Below are 27,382 nucleotides of genomic sequence, written 5' to 3'. Positions count from 1 at the left end.
ATAATGTCTTGACATTCCCCCGTTTTTCCCTGTTTCCACCTTTGCATCGTTATTGTATATACTGCAGGAAACATGTTGCCACAGGATGCAGTTTTGTATTCTCTGTAGCTCTTTCTATATAGTTGTTAAGTCTAGAAGCACCTTTCCTTCACATTTAACACTCCTCTCCGGGCGGTTCTGTATGTAGTCCGTTGTGATTAGTCAGAGGGAAGCATGCCCTTCTCTGTTCTGCTACTTCTGATCTCTCCTGTGCTCCATTTTTTCTATTGCTTTGCAGGCTTGGTGCTTTTAAGGTTTTTTTCCCCCCGCTGTAGAGTTTAGAGATTTGTCTTCAGGCAAGGGGCGGTCCAGATCAATTACTGCAGAAATTGGGTCCAGGTTTCTCCAGTGCTCCCTGAGGGTGTTCTTGTATGTCCAGGGCAAACTTACAAAATGCTCAACATCTGTGTATATTTCAGTCAGCAGTTGTCACTCTGATCTTCATAGTTTGCGAGTCCTTTTTTTTATGTCTGTGAACAAGCTTCTAATGAGAGGATGACCCCTGGAACAAAGTATTTTCTACATCTTTTCAAGATTTGGGAAACTAAAACAAATAGTGGTCAGACTCTAGTCCAATTATGAAGCAGAAGAGTGGTAAGAACTGTGATGTTGCTGTCGTTCTTGGGCTTTCATCTTCCAGTTTTAAGTTAAACTTTTATTAGTGTTCAGTTTGAGATGCAGAAGAAGATGATTAAATATATTCATGTTAAAAATACATACTCCTTATTTTGTTGGATGTGTTTATTTCTCAAAAAGTAATGCAAGTCCATGAAAACATCCTAAGTATAAGATTTAGTTATTATTCATTCAACCTAATTAAAACATGCCAAAGGGAAGAGATGTTGCCATAGGGATGACCGCCTTTAATGCTTTTCTTTGAATCTTGTCTAAGGTGTAAGCAGTAAAAGACAGGTTGTCTGCGCTGCATCAGGAGAAACTGTGTTGATAGGTTAAAAAGAGAGGAAATAGATCCTGTAGAGGAAACCAGATATCTGATCTTAGGCTGAAAAGGAACCATGTGTCACTAATTCAGTAGGAGGTCAGGTTCTTCTCCTCAGCCTGATTTCTATCTTACTTGTCTAAATATTTCTTCTGTCTTTGTTACATATCCCTCCCTCTCTTTCTTTCTTTCTCTCTTTCTCTCTCTCTCTCTCTCTCTCTCTCTCTCTCTCTCTCTTCCTCTCCCTCCCTCCGCTCTGCTCTGTTTTTCTCTTCCCATTTGGCTGCCGATCTGTTTTCAGAGTGAGGTCAGAGTGAGTTAGTGCAGCAGGGCCTGTGTGTCTGTTTCTGTCTCCTAGTTAGACACATTCAGATTAAAGCCTTTAACGCTGTGAAACAACCTTTTATGGACTCGTACAGCAGCATGACTCCTGGTAAGCAGCGGTGGAAATTTCAACACTTCAATGTTTTAACAATTTTTTCCCTCGTCAGATGCTCTGGAGGTTTGCATGGTATCTTTGACTTTAAATCTTTTGGGCATCTGTTTCAGTTAAGACAGATCCTTTACAAAATGTACAATAAGTTTCTTTGATGTGTGCTTTGTCTATTTCTGTTGCTAAAGCAGCAACAATAATGTATTTAATATTTCCCTTTGTTGTCATTTGTTTATGATCTCCTCTGAGTTTCTGTAATGGTTCAATGTTAGCATGATGGAATCATTTAAAGCTTCTTTATATCCTGGTGTATAAATCTTCACTTTCTTGAAGGGTTGACCTCTTTTATTTGTGTCTTGTGCAGTGAGGAAGTCGCCCGACATGGCTTCACAGTCATCGTGGACATGCGTGGCTCTAAGTGGGACAGCATCAAGCCCTTGCTGAAGATCCTTCAGGAGTCTTTTCCTTCTTGTATCCACGTCGCCCTCATCATCAAGCCGGACAACTTCTGGCAGAAGCAAAGGACCAACTTTGGCAGCTCAAAGTTTGAATTTGAGGTAAGTGCCATGCTACATATGTGGATCACTTTTCAAAACAGAAAAGTAAACCTTTTAACACTAAAGCTTGGCTTTTGATGCTGTGGATGTTGCACAAAAACTGAAAAAGCTCTGTTGCACAAATGGTTTCAGATTGCTTCATGGAGATACTGGTATTTGCTGGTGACATCAGTATAATTTAGGATTTGTTATAAGCTATTGGAGTTCTTCATAGTTGAGCATAGCTATCGGTGCTAATCTATCAGATCTAATTTGACTGCTGCTCTGTGACAGTGGCTCTGTTCTGTCCCGTGTGGGCATGTGGTGCTGGTATATTTAGTACTGACCCAGTTACTATGGAAACTGGGATATATGGGACATGGCAAAGCATCTCATCTCGACAGCAGTGAGTTGTGTTTGGACAAGCCAATTTTTTTGTTTTTGCATGATGTCAAACATGCGAATGTGATGAGGAAAAACATCAAACATGAGGTCAATGGTTTGAGTCTGTAGCTGCAAATAAAATCAGGATGAGCTGAAGTTTTAAAGATGTTTCCTCCTCTTCCCTCGTAAAGAGCTGTCGAGTTTTCACAACTGTTGCTCATTATCCAGTAAAAAAAGACGATGTTTTCATAGCATGGGGGTCACACCTTCGATTAAAACGACTTCTCTAAGTGTTTGAGTTTGCTTTCCAGTTTAAAAGATGCTAAATAAAATCTTCTGTTATTGTAGCGTCTTCATGTGAGAGCACAAAAGCAGACTTCAGCGCCAAATCGAACTGTTTATTTTGTGTTTTATTGTGTTTACCTTGTTCAAGTGGACCTCATCGGTTTCTGTTTTTGCTTCCTTATATCCGTCTATTTGCATCTTATGAATGATAATATGACGGCTGCTGAGAATTTCTGGAATGTTTTTCTTTTTTTTTTCGGTCACTCCACCTATCCAAACAGTAGACGTGTGGAGCCACTGACACGGCACATTCTTTTCATAATCTGGGTGTAACAGTGGGGAATATTTTGTAAGTTTGTAAGTTAACATTTGATTACTTTGAGATATTGATGATAGAGAGGATAACTATAAGGCAATACCCTCTTAAACTGCTTTTTATGTTTTATTTGCCTGCTTTATTTCCTTGTTTTACCTCATCCTTCTCTTTTCTGATTTTAATCATGCCAATCTTTCCTTCCTACTCTAGACGGTGATGGTCTCCTTAGAGGGTTTATCCAAGATCGTGGACCCATCCCAACTCACAGCTGACTTTGAGGGCAGCTTAGAGTATAACCATGATGACTGGATTGAGGTTTGGATACTTTCTCTTTTGTTCTATCTTTTTTTTTCTCTTTATGAAGTAAAACAACAAGAAACAAGTTTTTTATCTATGGCTGTGCTTCTTTCTAAAGGAATATATTAACAGGTCTTATCTCCTAAAAATATTCTATTAACTGAAATTCAGTAGTGTTTGTATTTTGGCAATTCTAAGTCATTTTAACTGTCCCTATAGGTGCGCCTCTCTTTTGAGACCTTTGCCAGCGATGCAGCGCGGGCACTGTCACGCCTCGAGGAGCTCCAGGACACCCTGTCCCAGCGTGATCTCCCGCGGGACCTGGAGGGAGCTCGGAGGCTCATGGAGGAACACGCGGGGCTGAAGAAAAGGGCCACCAAGGCATCGGTGGAAGAGCTGGATGTGCAGGGGCGCAGGCTGCTCCAAAGGCTACAGGCACATACAGCAGGTGGCGGGAGTAGCAGCGAAAGCGGGTATGGCAATCGCACTGGTGGAGCCAGCGGAGATTCCAACGACCATCACCACGGCTTCCACACGCACGCAGACGCCCACAACCTGGTCGCTAAAGTGACGGGTTTGTTGGACAAGCTGCACGGGACTCGTCAAAATCTGCAGCAGCTGTGGCACATGAGGAAGCTGAAGCTGGACCAGTGCTTCCAGCTGCGTCTGTTCGAACAGGACGCAGAGAAGGTCAGACTGCTCGTCTTTTCTACATAATTCAATCATCCATGCTGTTCACACAATGATTGAGGTTAATTGGTTCCTCCCTGAAGCCCTGATAATCTTGCCCTCTTGGTGCTTTTATTTTTTATATGTACCAGTAAACGGTTGTCCTGCAGGTAATTTATCCTGTGCAGGAACTTATCCCATGGATGAATGTGCATGCATGCCGCTCTCTGCTTGGTATTTATAGTAGATCATTACATTAATCCACACATTTAAATCCTCAGATCAACTTTCAAGGATCATCCTTATGAAGGCCAGATTACTGGAAAAGTGTTTTCTGCTTTAAAGACGAGGTGCATTGACTGTCTGAAAACAGTGGGCCACTGTTCGAAGAACCTAAAAAAAATAATTCTGATGTTTTTAACTCCAGATTCATATATATATATATATAAGATGTGTTTATTCTTGTCTGTGCTCAAGTCCTCCTGTTTTTTTCTTGGTCAAATATCTGAGCTGTGCCTTCATGTACAAGAAAAAAAGACAGCGATAATGAATGTTGTCACTGTTTCAGGAGAGTGTGTGGTTGCGTGTCTAGAGCTTGGAAAAGTACTGATATGAGCCGTTAAGAGCTAGAGGCAAACGCAGAATCCTGCAGTGGAAAGTGTCAGAGCTGGGATTCAACACTTCTTTTCTATACATGTAGAAAGAGGATCAAAGAATTAAAACAGAACCACTTAGCAGCCTCTTTTCACTGCTGCTGATCTGAGTGAACAGAAGATGGAAAGGCTCTTTTCATTTGTAGAGCATCCTGTAAAGGTAACTGCATTTTCTCCCTCTCTCCCGGGTGTAGATGTTCGACTGGATCATGCACAACAAGGGTCTTTTTCTAACCAGTTACACAGAGATCGGAGGGAACCACCAGCACGCTGTCGAGCTGCAGACCCAGCACAACCACTTTGCTATGAACTGCATGGTAAGATGTTGCCTTTGTCTCTTTCATGCACGCGCATGAACACCCTCACACACAGGCAATGCAGTCACAAACTATCACCATTACTGTCATTCACAGTAACATGCCAAGGCCCCCCCATCCCTGTTCAACCGCCACACAAACACAAACACAAACACACACCCCTACTCCTCAAAGCCCTGATCCTGCACCCTCTTCTCCTTTTGGCCGTGGACTGATATTTTCTGTCCTCCCACTTCCTCTCTCATTTTATTCAGCTGTTTTCCACTCTGCATCACCCCCCCCCCCCCCCCCCCCCCCCAGCCCCCAGTGTCATGTCTTGTCACAGTGCTGTTCCCATAATTGACCCATATTGCCTCACTGCCCCTCCCAAAGCTGTGTGCTGCCCTCTGCTGCCATGCTCCACCGCCCCCCCCTGCCCTCCTGTACCTCACTGTAGTGTGTGGAGCTCTGCTGCTGACTTAAAATAGCTGTGGACATTATTCTGTATCGACTCTGCGGCGTTACCAGCTCTGCTCTGCCAGTTCATTTAACCCCTCGTGGACTTTATACCAACTAAAAAACGCACATCTTGATCCCTGACACCTCATTGCTGCTCGGGTTTGTCCTCCACTGAAGTACCCTAATTCCCTTATATTTTCACTTTATTTTCAATTATAATTCATCACATTATATAAAATCCCTGCATTGCAAATAAAAAAAACATATACAGCACATCAAGTTTGAAGTATTTAATATCTGTCAGGGATGTTCTTGTTTGCTTTGTGGCGTCAAAAGAAAAGAAAAGAACTGAAAAAGAACTGAACACATCCAGTGCACCTCTGATAGGGACAAAAACATCCCAATCCTTACACCAGTGAAAGTGATAAACAACAGATATTTGACTTTTTTTCATCTTACAGCAACTGTTGTCATTGTGAGAGAACTGTAGCCTAGGGAGAGCAGGAGCCCCGCTATGAATCTCTATAGCACACAGTGCCACAAATCACTGCTGGTCCCATCATGGGGGCCCAAGGGCCACTTCAGGAGAGAACCAGGGCCAGTTGTGTCAACACTGCGGGTAGAGATGAACCAATAACCCCAGAGACAACAGAGGTGGAAAAGACAGATGGAGCTGCACTCACACGTATATTGACAATATATTGCACTCATGAACACAGTTGGGTAAACACAGAATGAGAATTTGCCCCCCCTCCACCCATTCTTCTACAGGAAGCAGCGTTTCCTCTTCCTGTTGCCTGCATTGCTGAGTGGAAACTCACAGCATCAGGGTGTGTGTGTGTATGTGTGTTCATGTAGACAAACTGCCATGTTTTAAAATGTATAAGAGAGTGAAAACAAAAGGAACAAAAACATGATCACACCCAGACAGGTCTGCCAGTTTACACTGATGTATCAACACTGGTATTACTGGTTTAAAGGATTTGCTAAACTATCAGCATTTCTCTCATATTATTTAAATAGGGATGATTGCTACAGGTGTGGAATAATCAACTTAAAGTCAAAGGGTAAATACAGTAGCATGCTATTGATGAAATTAGGCAATACATTCTCTGTAATACTCGAAAAAAACAGATGGTGTTTAGTAACTCTCATGCCCCCTGTGGGAGGCACTTGACAAATGCACTTTTGGAGTGATGAACTTTTCTGTTATTTATTTAAAGAGTCACTTTATCTGAGAGGTTTGGTGTGAAACGTTTGGTTTATTGTGCCTTTGGTAGAAATGAAGTATCTGATTAATTCCTTTGTAATAAAATACATCAAACTGCAGCTTCCTACACATTTCTCCTGAGGCTACTGCTTACTTAATGATAACATCAAGTTATGTGTTCAACTTTCCAAACTCCTTTTAACAGCTCTGATAGAGCAAGCAGCCGTTTTTAATGAGTGTTGTATTTTATTAGAGGAGAAAATAACAGAAATTCAACAGTAGTTTTGAATGGCTTGGTGCACACTTTTAATGTTTAACAATATGTGTTTTACTTCCGTAAACCGTCCTTAATGGAGTTGTACGTGTGTGTTTACTGTAAATTGATTAAAAGCAGGATTCGATGGCAGAAATGAAATGTTACATATCACACCTGAGCTATGAATATGCTCAAACAGCCCCTGAAAACGACCCCAGCAATCTACTTGAAACTATAACACAGCAATTTATAAATGAACTGAACAGATACATTTTTACATTTACTTTTATTCCTGATCATTTCTCCTCTGTGGTATGAGGTTTATAGTTACTTGTTCATTTCCAGCAGTAAGTTGTTTTTTGAGATTAATCCATTTTTACCCTTAACATCTTTCAGTAGAACTGTAAACGCACGAGGCAGCACATACTGAGTGATTTTGAAACGGCCTTGGTTTCCCCTCAGCCTCTCTGCAAGACATCATGTTACGTTCTGCTGTTGGGCCTGTTGTGTTTATCTTGTTCTGTAGTTCATTCACAAAGCAAATACTACTGCGGCCTGTTTGTTTCCCTACTCTGTGGATTGATTGATTTCTGGGTCAACAGAGCTGTCCTCCTCTGCCTCTACTCTCTCTCTTTCTCTCTTTATTTCTCTCTCTCTCTCTCTCTTCCTCTATCTCTTTCTCTCTATTCCTCCTGCCCCTTGCCCCCATCAGGTTTAAATTAGGAATATCCTCTACTATCTGTACCCCCACCCCCCTTTTCTGTCCGTCAGTTTTGGATTAAGACTTTACCACCCAGTGTGTTTCAGTGCTCCAGCCTGCTTTATTTAATGTCCTGCAGATGGCTTGAACACCCTCAGGCTGATTGGTTGTGACTGGGCGTGTGCTCTCCTTGAGGTCTTTTTGTGCATATGTCCTTAGCAAAAAAATAAAAAAAATCATCCCAGTTTCCTGTGGTTTAATACCACATAAGATCTGTTACAGCTTAGAGATATGTTATTTTTCATTTGAGGCTCTGAACTATTTATAATGGGATTACTATAGCTCAAGTGTGCACTGCTGTTCTTTTGTGTATCACAACTTACCTACTGCTGTTTACTCGAGAGCTGTTGGACTCCCATAGATCCTAGTGTGAGCCGTAATCCAGAGAACGCCACTGTCTATTATCCTCAGGTCAACATCAGACTAAATCATGTGCTTTTCAATTCCAAGTATGAGATTTCTTGGATTTTTAGACTACGGGGGAAAGTATCTGATTATTTTGTATACCAATATGATTCCAAGTAAAGGCAAAGCTATGGGAACACCACATTTTAGCTCTAATTCAGAACATAATGAGAAAACATCATTAGTCCTTTGAGGTTAAAAGGAAACAAAGCATCAATCCAATGTCCTTAACCTTGATAAAAAAAAAAAACTCACAATATGTGTTCCGAGAATCACCCCTGCCTCTGTTGGAGGGTTGTAGCTGGTGTTCACTTCATCCTTTGTCTCTGTTGTGATTGAATGAAGCAGCACACTAAGAGCCATAATAGGCTCCAACAGCAGTAATTGAATAGAATAATAACAGACTGTTAACACAGTTGTTAATTAGCGTTTGCTGATCTGTGCCTATCTACACAAAACAGCTTGGAGGCCATATATTTAAAAAAATTAAAAAAAATTAAAAAAAACCTTGAAAGCTTAATAGGCAAATGGGTTTCTGTTCATTATTCACGAGGTACTGCTCCCAAGTGAATTCATCTCTTATTTTACTTTGTCCAGGAAGGGGAGGGGTTACATGACGAGGGGTGCATGTGTAGAATTTTATATTTCATTATTTTATTTTATGTTAATGTGGAATGTGGCTACTATTCTTTTTTTTAAAAAACCTTTATTGCTTTGCAACTCTGGATGAATTTGCAGCTTGATGCATCACTGCACCCGAAATAAAACCACATGAGCACACTCTTCATTTTCCTCTGCAGACTGACAATATATTCACATTAAAGAGTCACAGCACTGTTCGTGAGTCAGGAAGGCCTCAGGTTAGCGTCCTATAGATAAAATCCACTGGACTTAGCGTACAGAAATATCCACTTTGTCTGTCTCTAGCTGCAGTCTATCTGTCTTTATGAAACATGTTCCATGAAATCACACCCGTTTCATTATATGTATTTATACTATAACATCTTGCTTCTTTCTCCCTCCTCACAGAATGTGTACGTGAACATCAATCGGATCATGTCGGTAGGAAACCGGCTCCTGGAGTCGGGTCACTACGCCTCGCAGCAGATCCAGCAGATCTCAGGTCAGCTGGAGCAGGAGTGGAAAGCCTTTGCTGCTGCGCTGGACGAACGCAGCACCCTGCTGGAGATGTCTGCCAGCTTCCACCAGAAAGCAGATCAGGTACTGACGTATAAATGTGCAAATGAAGTATTCAATATTTGTTGTATTTTTATAGAAATTTTGCCTTAAAGAGAAATATAAATAAGACAACCAAATATTTCTGTTCCACAAGAGTTTACAAGCGCTATGGGTGCTTTATATCTAATAGACCTGCGACACCATTTAAATGATCAATTCTGCTTTCCATTGTTTTGCTTACTGTGTATTTAAAAGAAGTTTGTTTTCGACCCCCGTTTGCTGAGTGGCTTTTTTTATACCCCACAGTCATAAATTCTAAAGAAGTCTTTGTTACTTCCTGCTGCTTTTCTGTAGGCTGTATTGACAGCACATCATTACTGTCAATGTTTTGATGATTCTGTGGCAGATGTCTCTTCTTTGTACCCTTTTGCTTCACTGAGTTAGAATAATAGAAAGCAATTTCTTTTTAAAACTATTTTCTCCTTTTTGAAACAGAAAGATAACTATTCAATATTTATTTTATGACAGCTTTCTAATAAGCTTCTGCTCTGCGATGTCTTTTCTCTCTGAACTTTACCTCATTTTCACTCAAACTTCTCTTTTTCACTGTCAGCCACCTTGTATCCAACAATAACAGTTTGCGTCCACTGCGGCGTCATTGTGTTTTCTTTGTTATTAATGGCGTATGGTCAGAGGTTCAAACTGGAGTCTCCGTACATATTAAGAGCAATGACCTGTGATAAAAAAAAACAAGTTCAGTGCTGCTAAGAAAATCCATGTTGGATGTGAACGTACAACATAAATCCAGTAAATTCTCACAATCATATATCATTATCTGGATTTATAGAACCAACCTGATGAGAAGAAAGAAATAGACTTGATATAAATTTAAACTCTGGTGTTTACTTGTAGGTATTTAATGTATTATATTATTAATATTACCAGGGTTTATAATGCTTAGTACTTTTTCTTTAAGTACGAGTCTTTGGTCTGAGTAGTCATTCACTAATCCCTGCATGTTGTGCATTCAGACAGAACAACGTGTTAATAATAGGTTTTTAAATTTTCTCCATATTTGTACACAGTCTATATGGAGGGATGTGTTATGCAATGTTTGTGTCGTGTGTGTTCTCTCTGCAGTACATGAGTAAAGTGGAGCCGTGGTGTAAGGCATGTGGTGAAGGAGAGCTGCCCTCTGAACTCCAGGATCTAGAAGACACAATCCACCATCACCAGGGATTATATGAGCACATCACCACCGCATACTCTGAGGTCAGTATACACACACACACACACACACACACACACACACACACACACACACACACACACACACACACACACACACACACACACACACACACACACACACACACTCCTCTGTACTGATGTGGGGCTTTTAATCATTTTCAAACAACAATCTCAGCAAAGACAGTCAAATTGGATGGGATTTAGAAAATATGGCTATTGATGAAGGCTACAAATTTTAGGCTAAAATGTTTCTAGCACATCTCCCTGATCAACCTGATCACGAGACTGTCATGACAATCAATGGCGTGCTTGTGATTCACTTGTACTGTGCTCCAGCTGATCGTTAACCCTCCTCCTGCCGCCACTACGCAATCTGGGCTTTCTACTGTCTTTCACAGACATAAATTGAGGTTCAGCTTCATGTTTCTTTTCATTCTTTGAAGATCATTGGCAAAGTATTCGCCGATTCTCCGGTCCCACAGATTCTCTGTGTAGCCAGGGGGATCAGTAAATGTGACATGTGGCGTTTGAGTAAAAATGAAGAAGGTGCTTTTCTGTTCAGACAACCAGTTAAACAAGGAATACAGAATTAAAACCTCTTGTAATTTTCATGATAACCTTACTTCATGTTTTTGTAATACTCTTATTTTCTCTTTTACAGGTGAGCCAGGATGGGAAGTCTCTTTTGGACAAACTGCAGCGACCTTTGACCCCAGGGAGTGCAGATTCACTGATGTCCTCTGCCAACTACTCCAAAGCTGTGCACCACGTCCTGGACATCATCCACGAGGTGCTGCATCACCAGAGGCAGCTGGAAAACATCTGGCAGCATCGCAAAGTCCGCCTGCACCAACGACTGCAGCTTTGTGTGTTTCAGCAGGACGTACAGCAAGTAAGAAACACAAACACTCAAACAAAAAAGGCAACCTACAATGAGACCTGAAGTTCAACGATGCTTCACACACATACTCACACAGCGGATACTGGAGAAGACACCTAAGAAAATTATGTTTGAACTTTGCTCTTTGTCAAATGTAGACAACATATATGAAAACGTACAAGATCCAAAAGGAAGGATAGAAATGTCACTTTGCCTTTTACCTGAAAGAAGCAGGTCAAAAGGCAATGCTTGAACTTATGTGAAGACAACAGTACAAGATAAAATTGTTTATTTCAGAGACCTGGTTCAAAGAGACAACTGATGAAAAAAAACATTGTGTACACTGGCAGCTTGTTCCAGAGTTGAGAAGCATAGAAAGTAAAAGCTGCCTTGCCCTGCTTGGTTCTGAATCAGGGAACGACGAGTCAACTAAACTGCTGTGCCCGTTTTTTGGATAAAAGACCAAAATGAATAAAAATGGGAAAACTGTTATTTTGTACAAGCAATAGGCAAAGTGCATAGCTACTGACAAGTGTTCCTGCCAAACTATTTTTTATTATAAAAATCAAAGATATCTTTATTTTTGAGGGATGTTCTGCAAGACTTCAATACTGGATTGTACAGTGTGTAATATTAAGATACAATATAATCAACACCAGCTTCTTCAAAGCGTTTTTACACTTCCTCCTGGGCTTTCGGAGTGTGACTGTCTGGATGGCAGAGCCCTTAGATCAAAACTACTGAGTTGGTGTAAAGTGTCGTCTCTGCGTTTTTACCCTCTGGGCATGAGCTCTTCTCTGCCTTGCTGTCCTCATCCCTCCTTTTCTCTCTCTCTCTCTCTCTCTCTCTCTCTCTCTCTCTCTCTCTCTCTCTCTCTCTCTCTCTCTCTCCCTCCCTTGCTGTGTCTCTGCACTTTGCCTTTCCTCTCCCACATCCACTTCTCATTACCCTTTTCTCCTGATAGTGGTTTCCATGGTGATGCAATTTAATGTCACATAAAGTGTTGAGGGCATCGTGTATGTTTTCATGTGTTTGCCCCGTCAAAATAGTCTCTCGGAGACCTTGAAAACATCATGCAAATCCTTTTCATTACCCCACATAGAAACAGTAAGGCCATCTGTTTTAAAGATAATAAGGACATTTTGTGCAAAGATTTATAGCTAATCACAGTCGCTGTGGAAATGTTGACACTTAGCACTGCTCTGGATTTGCAATTAGGCAAAACCTGATCGTCAACATTCATGTTATTTAAACATGACGGACTGCAGAGGGAGGAAAAGAGTAAAGGATGAGGGGATGAGCTGAGGGGGAGAATGAGAAGACTGAAGGGCAAAGGGGAAAAAATGGCATTAATAAACTACTGTGACTCTAATGTGATCTCGGTACAAACCGTTCCAGTCAATAGCACCCCCTACTGCTTGAAGATATGTACTGCAGTCTTAATTCCAGTGAGGTTCATTTTCAGTCTATGGTGAGGTTGAGCATTTTTAACTTCAAGCACTGAATGTTTTTTTATTTTCTGTGTGTGTTTCAAGGTCCTGGACTGGATAGAAAACCATGGAGAGGCTTTTCTCAGTAAACACACTGGTGTAGGGAAGTCTTTGCACAGAGCCCGGGCTCTGCAGAAGAGACATGAAGACTTTGAAGAGGTTGCACAGGTGAGTTCAAAATAATACATTCCAAATAACTGTCAACGTACTAAAGTAGATGCACATTTTCGCACATTTTTTTTAACATGTAAGAAACCACAAAGCAGGCAGGAAACATCAGTATCAGACATTTGAAGGGGAAAAAAATGCAGCTTCCCTTTTTTTTTCAAGTCAGAGTTTTTTTTTATATAAAGCACATTTAAAAAATGTGGACGAAAGTGCTGTACAGATTAAAAACACATTTCATTGTTAATATAACATCAAATAAAATTTATATTAAAGTGATAAAAATCATCTTGTTCAAAAAACAGAAAAGATTTCACTAAAGGTCTTGGTAAGCGTTAACAGTGGAATGAATGAGATCATATGCTCTTTATGGAAATGTACTTAATGTTAACATTTCAGAACACCTACACCAATGCTGACAAGCTGCTGGAGGCAGCAGAGCAGCTGGCACAGACCGGAGAGTGTGACCCAGAGGAAATATACCAGGCTGCCCACCAACTAGAGGATCGCATCCAGGACTTTGTGCGACGTGTTGAGCAGCGTAAAGTCCTGCTGGACATGTCTGTCGCCTTCCACACACATGTCAAAGAGGTGTGTATTCTCTGTCTATACCAGGGGAGGTCAGATTGGTTCAAATGAGACATCCTATGGCGCAGGACTCTTTTATTTTTATTTTTTCAATCTGACTCCACACATGAACATAAAGGCTGCTCGCTGTTTAATAATTTTAAATCGTCTTCTTTCCTAAACCCTAATGAACCCGAGTTATCACATTGATTTGACTCGTCTGTGTAAAGTTTAATCTTGGGTTAGTAATTCTGTAAGCAGACAGGAGTTGAAAAGGTAGAGGGTGACATGGAAATCAATCACTCTTATTGTATGCAGGAAAACAGAAAAAATAATGAGGATGATGATGATGATGGACAAGAAGCTTGTCATGTCTTTGTCCATCATCATCAACAATTGACTCATAGTTTTCACTCAACTTTATTTTTATATTTGTATTTTGCACAAGTTACTAACTGTGTCCAGCTCTTATTGCCACACACATACTGTATCACTCTTTGAGATATAAAAATACGTTAGGCGAAAGATGACAGGTTTCAGGGGTAATGACAACATATAAGTGTTTTGTACATCCTCACCAAAAATGATTAGCACTTTGCTTTTTATAATGACTGCCTTTATTTTAAAGAGAGAGAGAGAGAGAGAGTGTGTGTGTGTGTGTGTGTGTGTGTGTGTGTGTGTGTGTGTGTGTGTGTGTGTGTGTGTGTGTGTGTGTTTGCATGTGTTATAGTGTGATATGTTCAGGCCCTTGAACGATGTGACTGTCAGTCATTATTTCTCTTTGTGCAAACATCTGTGCTTTCCTTTGCTTCTGCAGTACACTTTTGTTTGCTCAAATTGAAGACAATCCAGCTTGCCTTCTCTCTCTCTCTCTGATTATGCCTATAGTTTTCCTTATTGAAATTATTCCCTAAATAATAATAAAAATAAAACATCCAACTACACATAACTGTGCACAGAGCTTTGGTGTGTAGTGCTAGTCACTACAACCCTCCCACAATTACTGTCACATTGTCATGGGTTATAAACAGCTAAACCTTCGACTATTAAAATGGACCCCTCCACACTGACACATCACTGTGCTCTGGAAAAGTTAACACGACATCCTGTTTACATGGAAGATTCAGAGACTGTCCGAGCTGTGTAGTTATTAATGAAGCTAGTCTTTTATGTCCATATGGACTAATCTCCCTCATCCCATCTGTCAGCTCACACTGGTGCAGGTTACTGTGTGTGTGCATGTGTGCGTGTGCGTGTGCATGTCCCTGTACATGCATGTATTCCTGTGTGTGTGTTTCAAACTCTTTCTTGGATGCAGTTCATCATGTTTAGAGGCCACAAACAGTTTACTGTGGAGACAGGTTATGAAATACATGAGAAAATAGGGAAATCATCTGTTCTGATTTGTGTCTCTCCATCTCCAGAAGAAAAGCATTAATATGTCGATATTATTTTCTAATCATTTTAATAAATAGACTTTATTGAAAAGAGTGAAAGTCAACCTGCTAGGATGCCTAGATGGTCAAGGAACTCAAGATAATACGATGCAATAGGATACAATACATGGTTACACATAACAACAATAATATGATACTGCGATTCTGTCATATAAGATATCTTGCAAGACAATCATATTGTATCATATCATCATATAATAAGACATCACGATATTTGATCAACTTGAAGAGTGAAGGATTGATGTAGTTATTCACTGGAATTTGCTTCAACATCCCTTGTGTTTACATTTCTGCAGATAAAAGCTCAGACTTCTGCAAGTAAAGAGAATCTTGTCCGGCATTATTTAAATATACTGCCTGAAGTTCACTCAGCCATTTACCTTCTAACCAAAAACAGTCTTTATTTATGCATGCCAGGTTGGATTTAACATACTGTCATTTTCTGTGCGTGATGCTCACAATAGCATGATTTTGTGTAGGCAGCGTGGGTGTTAGACAATGCTTGGGTGCCAGGGTCTCTCCTGAAGCCTGGATGCCATGCCAGGGCTTTCTGTGCTGAGCCAAGTCACCCAGATGGCTAATCTGTTACAAAGATGACCATTCACAAAAGAAACAACAGCTTGTAGCAGAATTTGTTAGATTTGTTGTTGTTTTTTCTTCATATCTTCTGACCATCCTTTTGGCAGCTTTTCTATAAATTCTTGCGTCTGTGTTTAGCTCAGTGTATCCGCCCCGCCCCCTCCAGCATGCGTTTACAACAGAGCTCTTTAGTTGCTTCCTGCTTTTTCTTCCTCCAGCTCTGGGAGGAGTCGACTTACAAAATGCTGTTTTTTTTTTTAACTGGCTTGCCTTTCTGTCCGTCACTGTCAGCTGTGGACGTGGTTGGAGGAGCTTCAGAAGGAACTGCTGGATGATGTTTATGCCGAGTCGGTGGAAGCAGTGCAGGACCTGATCAAACGATTCGGCCAGCAGCAGCAGACCACCCTGCAGGCCACCGTCAATGTCATCAAGGAGGGGGAGGACCTCATACAACAGCTCAGGTGACAATTCTTTAAACATGCTAGGCTAATATCTGCATATTTCAATCTATGATAAACAACCGGGTTATCAGCAATTCTGCAGTACATTAACACTGACTACCAAACGTGTTTTTTTAAGTCTAAATACCAGAATGTAGGAATGCAAAGAATGCAAAGGGCACATCAATTTGACATTTTTTCTGTAATCATCAGACAATCATGTGGTTCTGGAGTCAAATGAAAAGAAAAAGAAAGATAGATAAAACATAAAAGGGATTTCTTTTAACAGACAATGTTGTTTTAGGTAAACTGAGCAGACTTTAAAAGTCAAAGATTTTGTGTTTTTCTTAAATGTGCTCTCTCCACAAGAACTGGGAGCCACATCACTAACACTGACCACAAATCCACTCTTCCTCTAACTTCCCTGCATTTGACCTTTTTCTCCCTGCAGAGACTCAGCCATCTCGAGCAACAAGACTCCACACAACAGCAGCATGGCCCACATCGAGAGCGTGCTGCAGCAGCTGGACGAGGCGCAGGGCCAGATGGAGGAGCTGTTCCAGGAGAGGAAGATCAAACTGGAGCTCTTCCTCCAGCTCCGTATCTTTGAGAGGGATGCCATTGATGTGAGTAGGAGGGATACGGAGGTTTTGGTGCTCGATCAAAGTTTATTTTTTTGCTTCTTGCTTGAACGTTATGGAAAAAGAAAGATTGATAAAGATGAAGAGTAGATCATTGGTTTGATGGTTTGAAAGCGCTTCAATAGAAAAAGGAAAGGGAGTGAATGAAGTATTTGTATATAATATGATTACTGAGAAAATAGAAGTGTTAAGAAAGGGGGAAACGTCTTAATGGTTGAAGAGAAAGCAAGACGAAGAGCGGAGGGGAAATTGCAGTTGAATTTGTTAAATTTGGAAAGAAGAAAGAAAGATATTTCTACACTGTACTAATCTGTGTATTTATTCTTTGTGGTTTCTTTTGTATATTGAATGCAAAAAGTGATGAGTTACATGTGGCAATGGACAGACTGAAAATAGAATTTCTGTGACTCTGATCTGATGCACCATTGCTCCGTAACCGTGGAGATTCAGACTTCATTCACAGCAATACTCTCCCATGTGCTTGAATAGAAAAGTATTTAGTTCCACTTGACACATCTCACACACTGACTCACACCAGTCTTGCTTCCCCCCTCTCAGCATTTGGCTACCTTGAATCCACTCAAATCGTCAAAGCCCTACTGTGAAAGATAATGCTTTTCTCAGCTGGTGCTCGGATATGATTGCTGCTCTTTTTAAAGAAAGGTTCAGGTTTCATCGTGATGTTTATCGTCAGTGTGATGGAAGATTAGTTTAGAGATTGCTTTGCAATGTTGACAGATGAATCTGACTGAGTCAATGTGGAAGCAAAAAAACCTACAGCGGAGACTCAGCCTTATATTTATGCGACTATTTCTGTGTCTGCTATGTCATGCTAGCAGCAGCTCAGCTCTAAGGATAACAGTGTCAGTTTGAGCCTGTATGGTCGAGACAGAAAAACCTATACAGATACGCATAGTGCCCTGATGATGTAATTTAACCATAACTAGTGTCATGTTGCTCCATCAAAAGGTTAAAGTTTCAAACATATTCTTTCAAGAAAACTATGAATTAGATTCCTGGCTAACAGAGTTTTGATTCTACTGACTTTGATAATCTGACTTCACCAATATGAGCATCACATTTGGTGGATCTGTTTGAATCATTTCGAAGACTTCTGAATGGGTTGCCTTAAAATATGTTAATGTCACTCTGGTAATCTGTAGTCACTCAATCTCATTTTAGGATTGTAGCACACTACACTTGAAATCCATGTCAGAATCAGTTCATTGTTGTTACTCCTGTTGAACTGTGCCTTGCATAATTTTGGGCAAAGCACCTTTTGTTTGCTTTAATTGCAGATAATCATAAATAATTTGTTGTGTTTTTACATTAGTTTTGCTTTTTTTTTTGTTATTGCCAGGTGGACATTCAAAACACAAACTTTGAAAGACTAATGATTATATAATCTATTTAACAGAAGAATCTGTGTAAAATGTCCGTAAACTGCAGATTGCGCATGGCTAGAAGTGTGCTTTTGTTTCATGTCTTCACATAAACGATCCTCAGCTGTGTGCTAATATAAATTCTGTGGTGGGTTTAGAGTCTTTTGTGTCTGCATTGTAGGTCCTAAAGAACAGATAAGTCTCACAGTAGCTCTGCATGTCAAGTCAGCGAATGGTTCTTGAATCTGCTAATCTCTCATGTTGAACACTGAAATCTACACACACACACAAAAACACACACACACATACACACTCACAGAGGATTAATATGACACAGTGTCGGAGCACGAAGATGGGTGGAGGAGGCATTTATTCCCTCCACTCCCTGCCCTAACACACACACACACACACACACACACACACACACACACACACGTACTGTGACACTCCCTCTCAGCACTTATTGGGTGTGTGTTTCTAAGGTGAGAACATGTGTGACACAGTCAGCTCACAATGTTTCCTTCTATAAGCCCTTTTCCCTGCACGCCTCTGAGAAACAAAAGAGGCGGTCAAACAGGAGACGTTTCTCCTCCGTTAGTTGATTTTCACAGTGTTGCTAGCTGATGGAAATGGTCTTTTTGCACACTGAGGGCATTTTACTCAACTGTAAGAGGAGAGGAGAGCAGCGTGCTAATGAATCTCTGGTAAGTTTCTACTCAGTTGCCAGAGTTAGACAATTTTCTTATCAGTTTAAGAGGGTATTTTGTTCTTCTTTTATGAAACTGCTTGACAAGGTAACTTTGTGTGCTTGCCAAAAAAAAGTTGTATTTCTGGGCTCCGGAGACTTTGTTGCAAAAGTATTGTGTGTGAATCCCAAATCCCTAAGTACCCTGTCATAAAGCAAGAATGCTTTTCTAAGTGTGGGAATAGAGACTAATCTTACTTTTTGTATAAACATATTCAGTAGAAAAATACACAGTAGCTTTGCTGCAGGGACATAGACTTTTTAAAGATTGTGTTCTCATTATGATTTGGCATACAAGAGAAACTTTAGAAATTTGCTATTAACTTAAAAGAAAAACTTGCTTTACTGGCTGAGGCCAGAATAATCCCAGCTTCTCGCCCATTGATTTTCCTCTGTTTAGTATTTGTGGCGCTTGTTTCCAAGGAGTGCTCTGCAGGTCTATTACTGTCAGTGGAGTCTCTGCTAGACCAGATGAATGAGTAAGAAGAAGCTGTGTTGGAGCATCAGAGGTCCTTCTTTTACACACTTTGCCAGAAAAAGGAGATACAGACAGAGCAGTAAAACATTTTTCACAAAGAAATAAGTTGGATGTTGGATTCTTCGATGATTCTGCTAAATATGTAGAACTCCATCCAGGAGGTCCAGTTTGTAACTCTAACTACCCTTTGCTTATGATGTAACATAGGACATTGGTGAACGAACTAAAGCCATTCTTCTAATAGCTCTGTTGAGTAGCTACAGTTAGCATGCTCTCTACTCTTAGTTGATATCATTGCATGTCTTAAATGTTTTATTTAAAGGCCAAATTACCTCTGGGTCTTTTTGTTTGTTTGTTTTGTTTTCTTGAGAAAAGTTCAAATCTGTCTTTACCTCCGCACCCTGCGACAGAATCTAGAAACTACAAGAGACAGAGAATGAAATATTTTACTGATGATTTGTTTTAAGCTATTTTAAATGGGTTCTCTGTTCCTAATTGTAGAACCGTAATTTCTGAAAACAGATTTTAATGAACACATAAAGCATAATTTTCTGTTGCATTAAGTCAATTATTATGCTAAGTTTGCCGCTATTCCCTCATGATCGCTAAATGTTGCTTATGGAAAATGGCATAATTAGCAATACCAAAATTAAAAAATACCAAATCTTAGCAGCTCACTACATTATATACAGAGAGAGAGTGAAATTAAATTGTGTTTGGCTGAAGAATGTCCTGTTCTCATCGAGATATTTAGTTTCACTTTATGAACATTTCTATGTATCACTGTTTCCCTGGACTTTCTTTTTCAGATCCTTATTTCTCCTATTCTTTGATGTCTTCTTCTGTACAATATAGCAGTCTCTGAACTGAAGAGGACAGCTGCGCAAACAACTCATTTTCATTTGTGAGCGCACCACTGATATGAGTGACTGCCTGACATATTCCCATAACTTTCATGTAACTGTCAGGATTACAGTTGTCAGGGCAATGTGGTAATGCCACACGTTTCAAATGGTCACATTCTTGACATTGGTTCATAAGGTCACAGAGCAGCTGAAAATGGGACTGACTGTAGGTTGAGAATGGGGAACTTTAAACTTTCACCCATGAAACTAAAGTAGCGTCTGACATGACTAGCTCCTGAAGTGAGCGGTCTGAACATGACTGTTGATATCTGATCTGTTTGGGCCTCATAACTCCACAGTAAATGTCAATCTTACAGATTCATCTGACATATAGATATATTTTCATATCATAACACCAGGTCCTAGATCACCAGTCCTAAATAAAGCATGATTAACAACAAAATATGGTTCACTTTCCAATGCTATGCTAAAGGCTTACATTAGTAATCCAGTATAGTCGTCCTCTGCGTATAATGATAAAGACGAAGAACATGGTCATTCAATACAGTTTGCTTTTACAGTGACTCCAAGTGGAGCAAGTGGTCCACGGATGCTTAAAATAAGCGCAGGCTAGAAATTCCCAAGTTTGCTTAAAAATGAAAAACAAATCGACGACAGAGCTGGCTGGTGCCAGGATCTAGGTGCCCCCTGGTATCATGATTCAGTCTGCGTGGGCCGTCGGAGACAAGCACCGACACCTCACTGCATCTGCTTTTCCAGCCATGCATCATCAGTGTAATATGTAATCTGTTTTTATGGCAGTCAGTTTAGGGTTACAGCTATGTTATTGTCTGACTTGGTGTTTCAGAATCCTATTAATCATGACATTTTATGGATAGTTAAAGGGCTTTAACTTTTGGTCACACATAACTTCTTAAACTCTTTCTCTCCCTGCATCAAGTGTGAGCAGATTTAGAGATTTATTCTTGGAAGAGTTGAAAGACTTTTTCCACTCTTTTTATATATGAATTCACCAGTTTTCCTGTCCTCACGTTCTCCTTCTTCTCTTCTCTACAAACTCTCTCAGATTATCTCAGACCTGGAGTCATGGAACGAGGAATTGTCCCAGCAGATGAGTGACTTTGACACGGAGGACCTGACGCTGGCTGAGCAGAGGCTACAGCACCATGCAGACAAGGCGCTCACCATGAACAACCTCACCTTTGACGTCATTCACCAAGGACAAGAGCTGCTACAGTATGTCACAGAGGTGCAGGCGTCTGGTAAGTGAGATGAAAACAAAAGCACAAGCTGAAGAAGGGCTGCACGATGTTGGAAAATCTTTAAATTGTAATTTTGTTTTCTGCAGGAATACAGAAAATAATATAAATTACATGTAGTTTAATATGCATGTAACATTTTACAATTAATAAGTGTAGTTTTTTTTATTAGGGTACTTTAAGACTATTTTGTTAAAATAAAATGAACCACCCTTATTATTTACAACACTCTGCAGGGACTCTGTTGCACCAACATGAAAAAAAAAGCTCATCATCTTGTTCTGCATGTGACTCACACATCATCCCATTGTGCGTGCGCTGCAGACGTTCTGCTAAAAGTTGTGCACATTAGTTCTGTTAGTGGTCAACATATGTTGCTACAGCGTTAACCAGCACTGTGCCAAAGTGTCAAAAGCCACCCTGTGTAACTGAACACCTTCCTCAAGCATCCAGCTGACTTCATGTGTTTACAGAAGCAGGGTAGTGTGAATGTTTACAGTCAGATGACAATCATGCACAGCAGCTACTTCTGTGTGTGTTTTGATGAAGAGCTTCGATAGACTGTCATCATAGATCAGTCGTGGAAAAGGACTTGTAATCGTGATCTTCTTGCATTAGTTAAAACAATCAGTGTTATTTTTTCTTTTTAGTGTTTTTGCATATCCTGTGTTGTTGCTATTGCATACGCACACATCGCAGAGTAGTAGTTTTACTAGCACAGATAAAATCTACTGTACACATTAAAAGGGTGCAGCACTCACATTTGTCAATCAACAGAATGATGTTAACTTGACATGTAATTGTAAGGATTTTGCTTCTAGGGGTAAAGAAAATAGGAGATACTGAGTGAGGAGTAAGATGGCGTGCCTGTTGGTTTATCTGAGAGCGTTTGAAAGAGAGAATGGTGGATGCAGGAGAGGTCAGGAGTGAGTGAGCGGGAACAACATTGGAATAAAAGGAAAAGTAGGGTGAAGGGAAAGAGGAGGAGGGAATGGGAGACACATCTGTTTATACCAAGCAGATTTTGCCTCTTAATCCGCAAGAGTCATGTTCACTGTTGGGTTAAACCACTGAAACACACACACACACACACACACACACACACACACACACACACAAACACACAAACACACTCACAGAAGGGCATATTTTGAGAAAACCACGCCTCCGGTATTGTTTTAATGTTTCACCACAGAGATTGTCACAGTACAAATCCAACTGAAGTCATGTTAAAATGTGCAGTGAGACAGCTACTCTGCTACAACTAGCTGCTTGGCTTTTTGAATGGCACGAGATATGCTACCACCTCCACCGACGTCTATGTCAGGACTATTATTTTTACCAGGGTCAGCCTTGTGGCTAGCATCGCATCAGGCACACAATGCTGTTATGGAATACAGGGCTGAAATGTGAGTAAAGATTATGCTTATGCAAAAAAAAAATTCATAAAGGGTCTGTGCAGAAAATGCCTTCTACAAGATCAGCATTTCAATTTCTGCAAGGCTCCATGTTAGGAAAAATGTAATCTGTCCCCCCACAAAAAATGTAACAATTGTGAATTCTCGACCCATCCAGCTGTTTGCTAATCTATAAAATGCAGGTAACACAGAATGCATCTATGGAATACATATTTTATACCTCTGCTTTACTGCTATGCAGCCTAAGTGGATTCAGCGTATGGCAGAGATGACTGAAGATTTTAAAAAATGGCTTTTTATTCAAGACTTACTTTTTTTTATTGCAACAATAAGTGATGATAGAGTGAAAACCCTGGAAGAAAAAGGTTTTATTAAAGACAAACGTTCATGAAATGTTTTGTGTGCAGGTGTGGAGCTCCTATGCGACAGAGATGTGGACATGGCTACGCGGGTCCAGGACCTGCTTGAGTTTCTGCACGAGAAGCAGCAGGAGTTGGACTTGGCAGCTGAGCAGCACAGGAGACATCTGGAGCAGTGTGTCCAGTTAAGACATCTGCAAGCTGAAGTCAAACAGGTACGGACTTGAAGAAAACAAGCACAAAGAGAGTGATCCGCTAATGTCGGCTGGATTTTGAGAGCACTCTAAAAAAAACAAGAGCTTTGCTTTTTAGTTATGACGGACTCCTCCTGCTGTTAAATTAAAATAAATAATACTTTGTATGGTGTATTTTATTTACACACACAGAGCTCGTACTGTGCTTACATAGGAATAATCACTTTTACATCGTTTCAGAAAAAAAACGCTTCTTCCACTAAAACCAGTATTAAATTGATATGTTGACATTTGCTCTCACATTTTATTCTTGGCATAACATGATGATACATCATAGAGTGTTGAATAACAGCCTGTAAGGTATGTTCTGTCTGTACATGATCATGTGTGGATGACTCACCCTGTGTCAACTATATTTCTGCCTCCTCTTTTTCTCTCTTCACTTGTGTTTCCTCTATGTTTGCATCGCTCTCTGACTTTGGGGAATAGTCGGAGCGATACAATATGGTTGGATGTTCAGCCCGAGCTTTAAAGAGAGAGAGAGTCAAACAGAAATTTAGGGCAATAGAAGATAAATGGGCCAGACGGAATCCGGCATGATAGGGAAGGAAAGAGATTTCTAAGCTTCTGTTGCGTCAGTGAAACAGAGGACGTCAGCCAGGGATTCTCTCACAATATTCACTCGGTGGGGAGGATAAATTCAAAGCAAGTGTTGGTGTTTTTGAAGTGGAGCCTGTTGATGTTTGAATCAACAAACATAGAGGCAATTTTCATAGCTAGGCCTGTTATCATAGTGACTGCGCCGAATATCATCAGGCTGTGGTTCAAGTTGCTCTAAAATAAATTAAACATTGAGCAAAAATGGCATGGAATTTGAAATTGCAGACAGTATGACAATAGTGTGACGCCAGCAAGAAGCTGGTGTTATCTACCCAATGAGAGGCAGTGTTTTCTATGCAGAAATATTTTTATTTTTAGACAGAAGTTGGACACAATCTTCTGTTTAATTCAGCTCGTGATTGATTCATTGTCCCTACTGCTTCTCTTGTGTTTTTTCTTTTTTTGGGCCTTTTGGGACGGCATCAAAGGTTCCAAACTGGGAGGTGGGCACTCATTAGATATGAGTTCTGTGTGTAATTCAAAAATGGCATAATTTCATACAAGGGATTATAGCCAAAAAAAAGGATTATAACAAAGATTAAGCAGTGTAAGTACAATACATTTATGTCTCTTTTAAAGGCACCATTATATATCTGTTTAAGTCTTTGGCAATTGTATACCATACCAGACTATTGAATCAAATATGGAGTCTTTATCACTCTTCTCGCTTCTAGTTTTCCACGCCTTAGAGTTTTCGTCATCTGCACATAAAGCTCCTCTGATATTCATACTTGTCCTGCCTCAGGACAATGCAAGTGCAATGGAAACATGGGCCTGTAAAGGAAGAGTCAGACTTATGTTGCATCATCACTTTTACAGCCAGGCTTTAGTTGTAGTTCAGCCCATCACCCACACAGCAGGTGTGCATGCTGAGTCAGAGAGAGACACAGAGCGAGAGAGAGAGAGAGAGGGCGGTGTATTTGTGACAGACTGTGTTTAACATAGCCTTTGGCGAGAAGTAGGCCAACCAAAATATGAGCAAATGGGATTTATTGCAAGTCTAGGTGTGTGTGTGTGTGTGTTTGTGCATGTGTGCGTGTGTTTGTGTGTGTGTGTGTGTGTGTGTGTGTGTGTGTGTGTGTGTGTGTGTGTGTGTGTGGTAGTTTAGTCTGTGGTGGAATAGATAGGTATGGTGGGAAATCTGCCTGTTTAAGGTTAAATTTGAGATTCAAGGGACTGAAAGAGGAACAGAGAGAGGATACAAGGTCATGTTGGAGAAGCAATGAAAAACAACTTACGAGATGAGACCACCAATAGAGAAAAGGTGATGCATACGACAGAGAGGAGAATTAGAAGAGTTGACAGAGAAAATAAAAACAAGGAATATATTCAATTTAAAAAAAAAAAAACAATAAAAATAATATAATTCTGTGTGTCTGAATGTTTGCTTTGTGTTTGTTTTAGGTTCTGGGTTGGATCCGTAACGGCGAGTCGATGCTGAACGCCGGTCTGATCACAGCTAGTTCGTTACAAGAGGCTGAGCAGCTGCAGAAGGAGCATGAACAATTCCAACATGCGATTGAGGTAAACATGTAAAAATATGTACATTTTCTTTTTCTTCCATTCTGCCATTCAGCCACTTTGTTCATGAACATTTTATAACAAACATTATGAAGTCCATGTGAGCTACACTTTCAGTCGCAGGCATCTTTTTTTTTTCATACATGCTTGACTTCTATTTTTCCTCTTCTTTCCTTTCATCATGTTTGTGTCGATTCCCCTTTTCATGCTTCATTTCCTACTCTACCACTCTGCCCCGCTCAACCTTTTGCCTTCTGAAACTCTTCTCAGGATCATCGTACGCGTCTCCTCCGCCTCCCCTTTTTCCTCACAAGTCGCACATGAATTGGAATTATGAATAACTGATATCTCCTCCTCTCTCTTTCTTCTCTCTCTCTGCTCACCTCTCTTCTTTATTTCCTTTATCTCTTTAGTACTGATTATGCAGGGTGAATTTTCTTTGAACTCTATCTCGCCTGTCTCATTTTAATGCAGGCCTGTACCTGACCTACTTCTACAGAGCTCACATTCACACACACACACACACACACACACACACACACACACACACACACACACACACACAAGAGGCACACTCAGAAGAAAGCTGTGTTTATGATTATTACCAACATGAGACTCAAATTTTAATACTCATGCCATAACTGTATTCCCTGCGTGGTGAGGGATATGGAAAGGTTGCCGTACACTGCAGGTGCTGCAGACATCTCCATTGGTTGCAGAAAATGCTTCATTTTTATTTCTCTCCTTCTCTTCCCCCTCCCTATAGTCCAGCAGGGAGTACAAGTTGTCCTGTAGGCTAACCACTTTGACACAGAACTCACCAGACACTGTTCTTTTTTTTAATCTAATTTCTACTCCAGAATTCTCACTCCAGGACAATCTTTATGATACAGCTATAATCAGACGCTACTTTTATTTATTTAGCCTTTCCTTCACCCTCCACCAAACTGCCCTGCAGGGACAACAGGCAGCCTGGGCCCCTGTTTTCAAAGCAATCATTGTGATATATAGAGAATCATATAACTCATGAATTTCTTTGTCTGTTTTTTTTTTTTTTTTATCTCCCCCTCATCCCCTGTGCAGAAAACCCATCAGAGTGCTCTGCAGGTACAGCAGAAGGCTGAGGCCTTACTCCAGGCGAACCACTATGACATGGATATGATCAGGGACTGTGCGGAAAAGGTACCCATCTTTTAAGATTGTATGCAAATATATGAATAGCAATATTGTTGGTGTGGTTTTCTTTTGCCAGAAACTGATTTGTTTCTTATTGTTGCCTGAAGGTGGCTGACCACTGGCAGCAGCTGATGCTGAAGATGGAGGACCGACTCAAGCTGGTGAATGCTTCTGTGGCCTTCTACAAGACCTCTGAACAGGTACGTTTCAGCATATTTGAGAGGACAAGCCGACTGACTTACACAGGTTTTTAAGTGCAATAGATTATCTTAAAACAGGAGTGAGATAAAATGATTTAAAAAAGGGATTATGTGAATTACTTTCACCCCCTGTGAAAATCAGAGCTGGAAAGCTAGTGCATGCAGTATGAGATCAAGAGAAAGCCTGGAGTAAGAGAAGGCCACTAATGCCTTAAACAGTGGTTTCTAATATCGTTTAATCTATGTCTCAGGTGTGCAGTGTGTTAGAGAGCCTGGAGCAGGAGTACAAGAGAGAAGAAGACTGGTGTGGCGGTGCTGATAAACTGGGCCCGAACTGTGAGTCAGATCACGTCACTCCCATGATCAGCAAACATCTGGAGCAGAAGGAAGCTTTCCTCAAAGTAAGAACATATTTTCAGTTTATATTTACCATAAAGAACATGTCAACACACTTGTTATGTGTGTGCTTTTGAAGGTGATTTTCAATATAAGTGAGAAAGTTTGTATTATTGGATTAGTATGTAACATCTGTTCTCA

At 40.4% G+C, this 27,382-nt stretch overlaps 1 protein-coding gene across 3 annotated transcripts in view; it reads left to right on the top strand.

Moving 5' to 3' along the window:
• The window catches only part of triob (trio Rho guanine nucleotide exchange factor b), a 103,052-nt gene that overhangs the window by 41,682 nt on the left and 33,988 nt on the right, over positions 1-27,382 (top strand). For all 3 annotated transcript variants that reach the window (XM_065957654.1, XM_065957652.1, XM_065957653.1), the window contains exons 5-21: positions 1,777-1,969; positions 3,144-3,248; positions 3,450-3,920; positions 4,747-4,869; positions 8,968-9,159; positions 10,258-10,389; positions 11,030-11,260; positions 12,784-12,906; positions 13,303-13,494; positions 15,798-15,967; positions 16,398-16,572; positions 21,125-21,320; positions 23,143-23,309; positions 25,353-25,472; positions 26,553-26,651; positions 26,753-26,845; positions 27,097-27,246. In XM_065957654.1, coding sequence (XP_065813726.1) covers positions 1,777-1,969; positions 3,144-3,248; positions 3,450-3,920; positions 4,747-4,869; positions 8,968-9,159; positions 10,258-10,389; positions 11,030-11,260; positions 12,784-12,906; positions 13,303-13,494; positions 15,798-15,967; positions 16,398-16,572; positions 21,125-21,320; positions 23,143-23,309; positions 25,353-25,472; positions 26,553-26,651; positions 26,753-26,845; positions 27,097-27,246 — 2,932 coding nt within the window. The remainder of the gene's footprint in view (positions 1-1,776; positions 1,970-3,143; positions 3,249-3,449; positions 3,921-4,746; positions 4,870-8,967; positions 9,160-10,257; positions 10,390-11,029; positions 11,261-12,783; positions 12,907-13,302; positions 13,495-15,797; positions 15,968-16,397; positions 16,573-21,124; positions 21,321-23,142; positions 23,310-25,352; positions 25,473-26,552; positions 26,652-26,752; positions 26,846-27,096; positions 27,247-27,382) is intronic.

Source organism: Labrus bergylta, chromosome 8 (genome assembly GCF_963930695.1).
Source record: "Labrus bergylta chromosome 8, fLabBer1.1, whole genome shotgun sequence".
In the NCBI taxonomy this organism is placed as follows: domain Eukaryota; kingdom Metazoa; phylum Chordata; class Actinopteri; order Labriformes; family Labridae; genus Labrus; species Labrus bergylta.
This window is presented reverse-complemented; position numbering and strand designations above follow the sequence as displayed.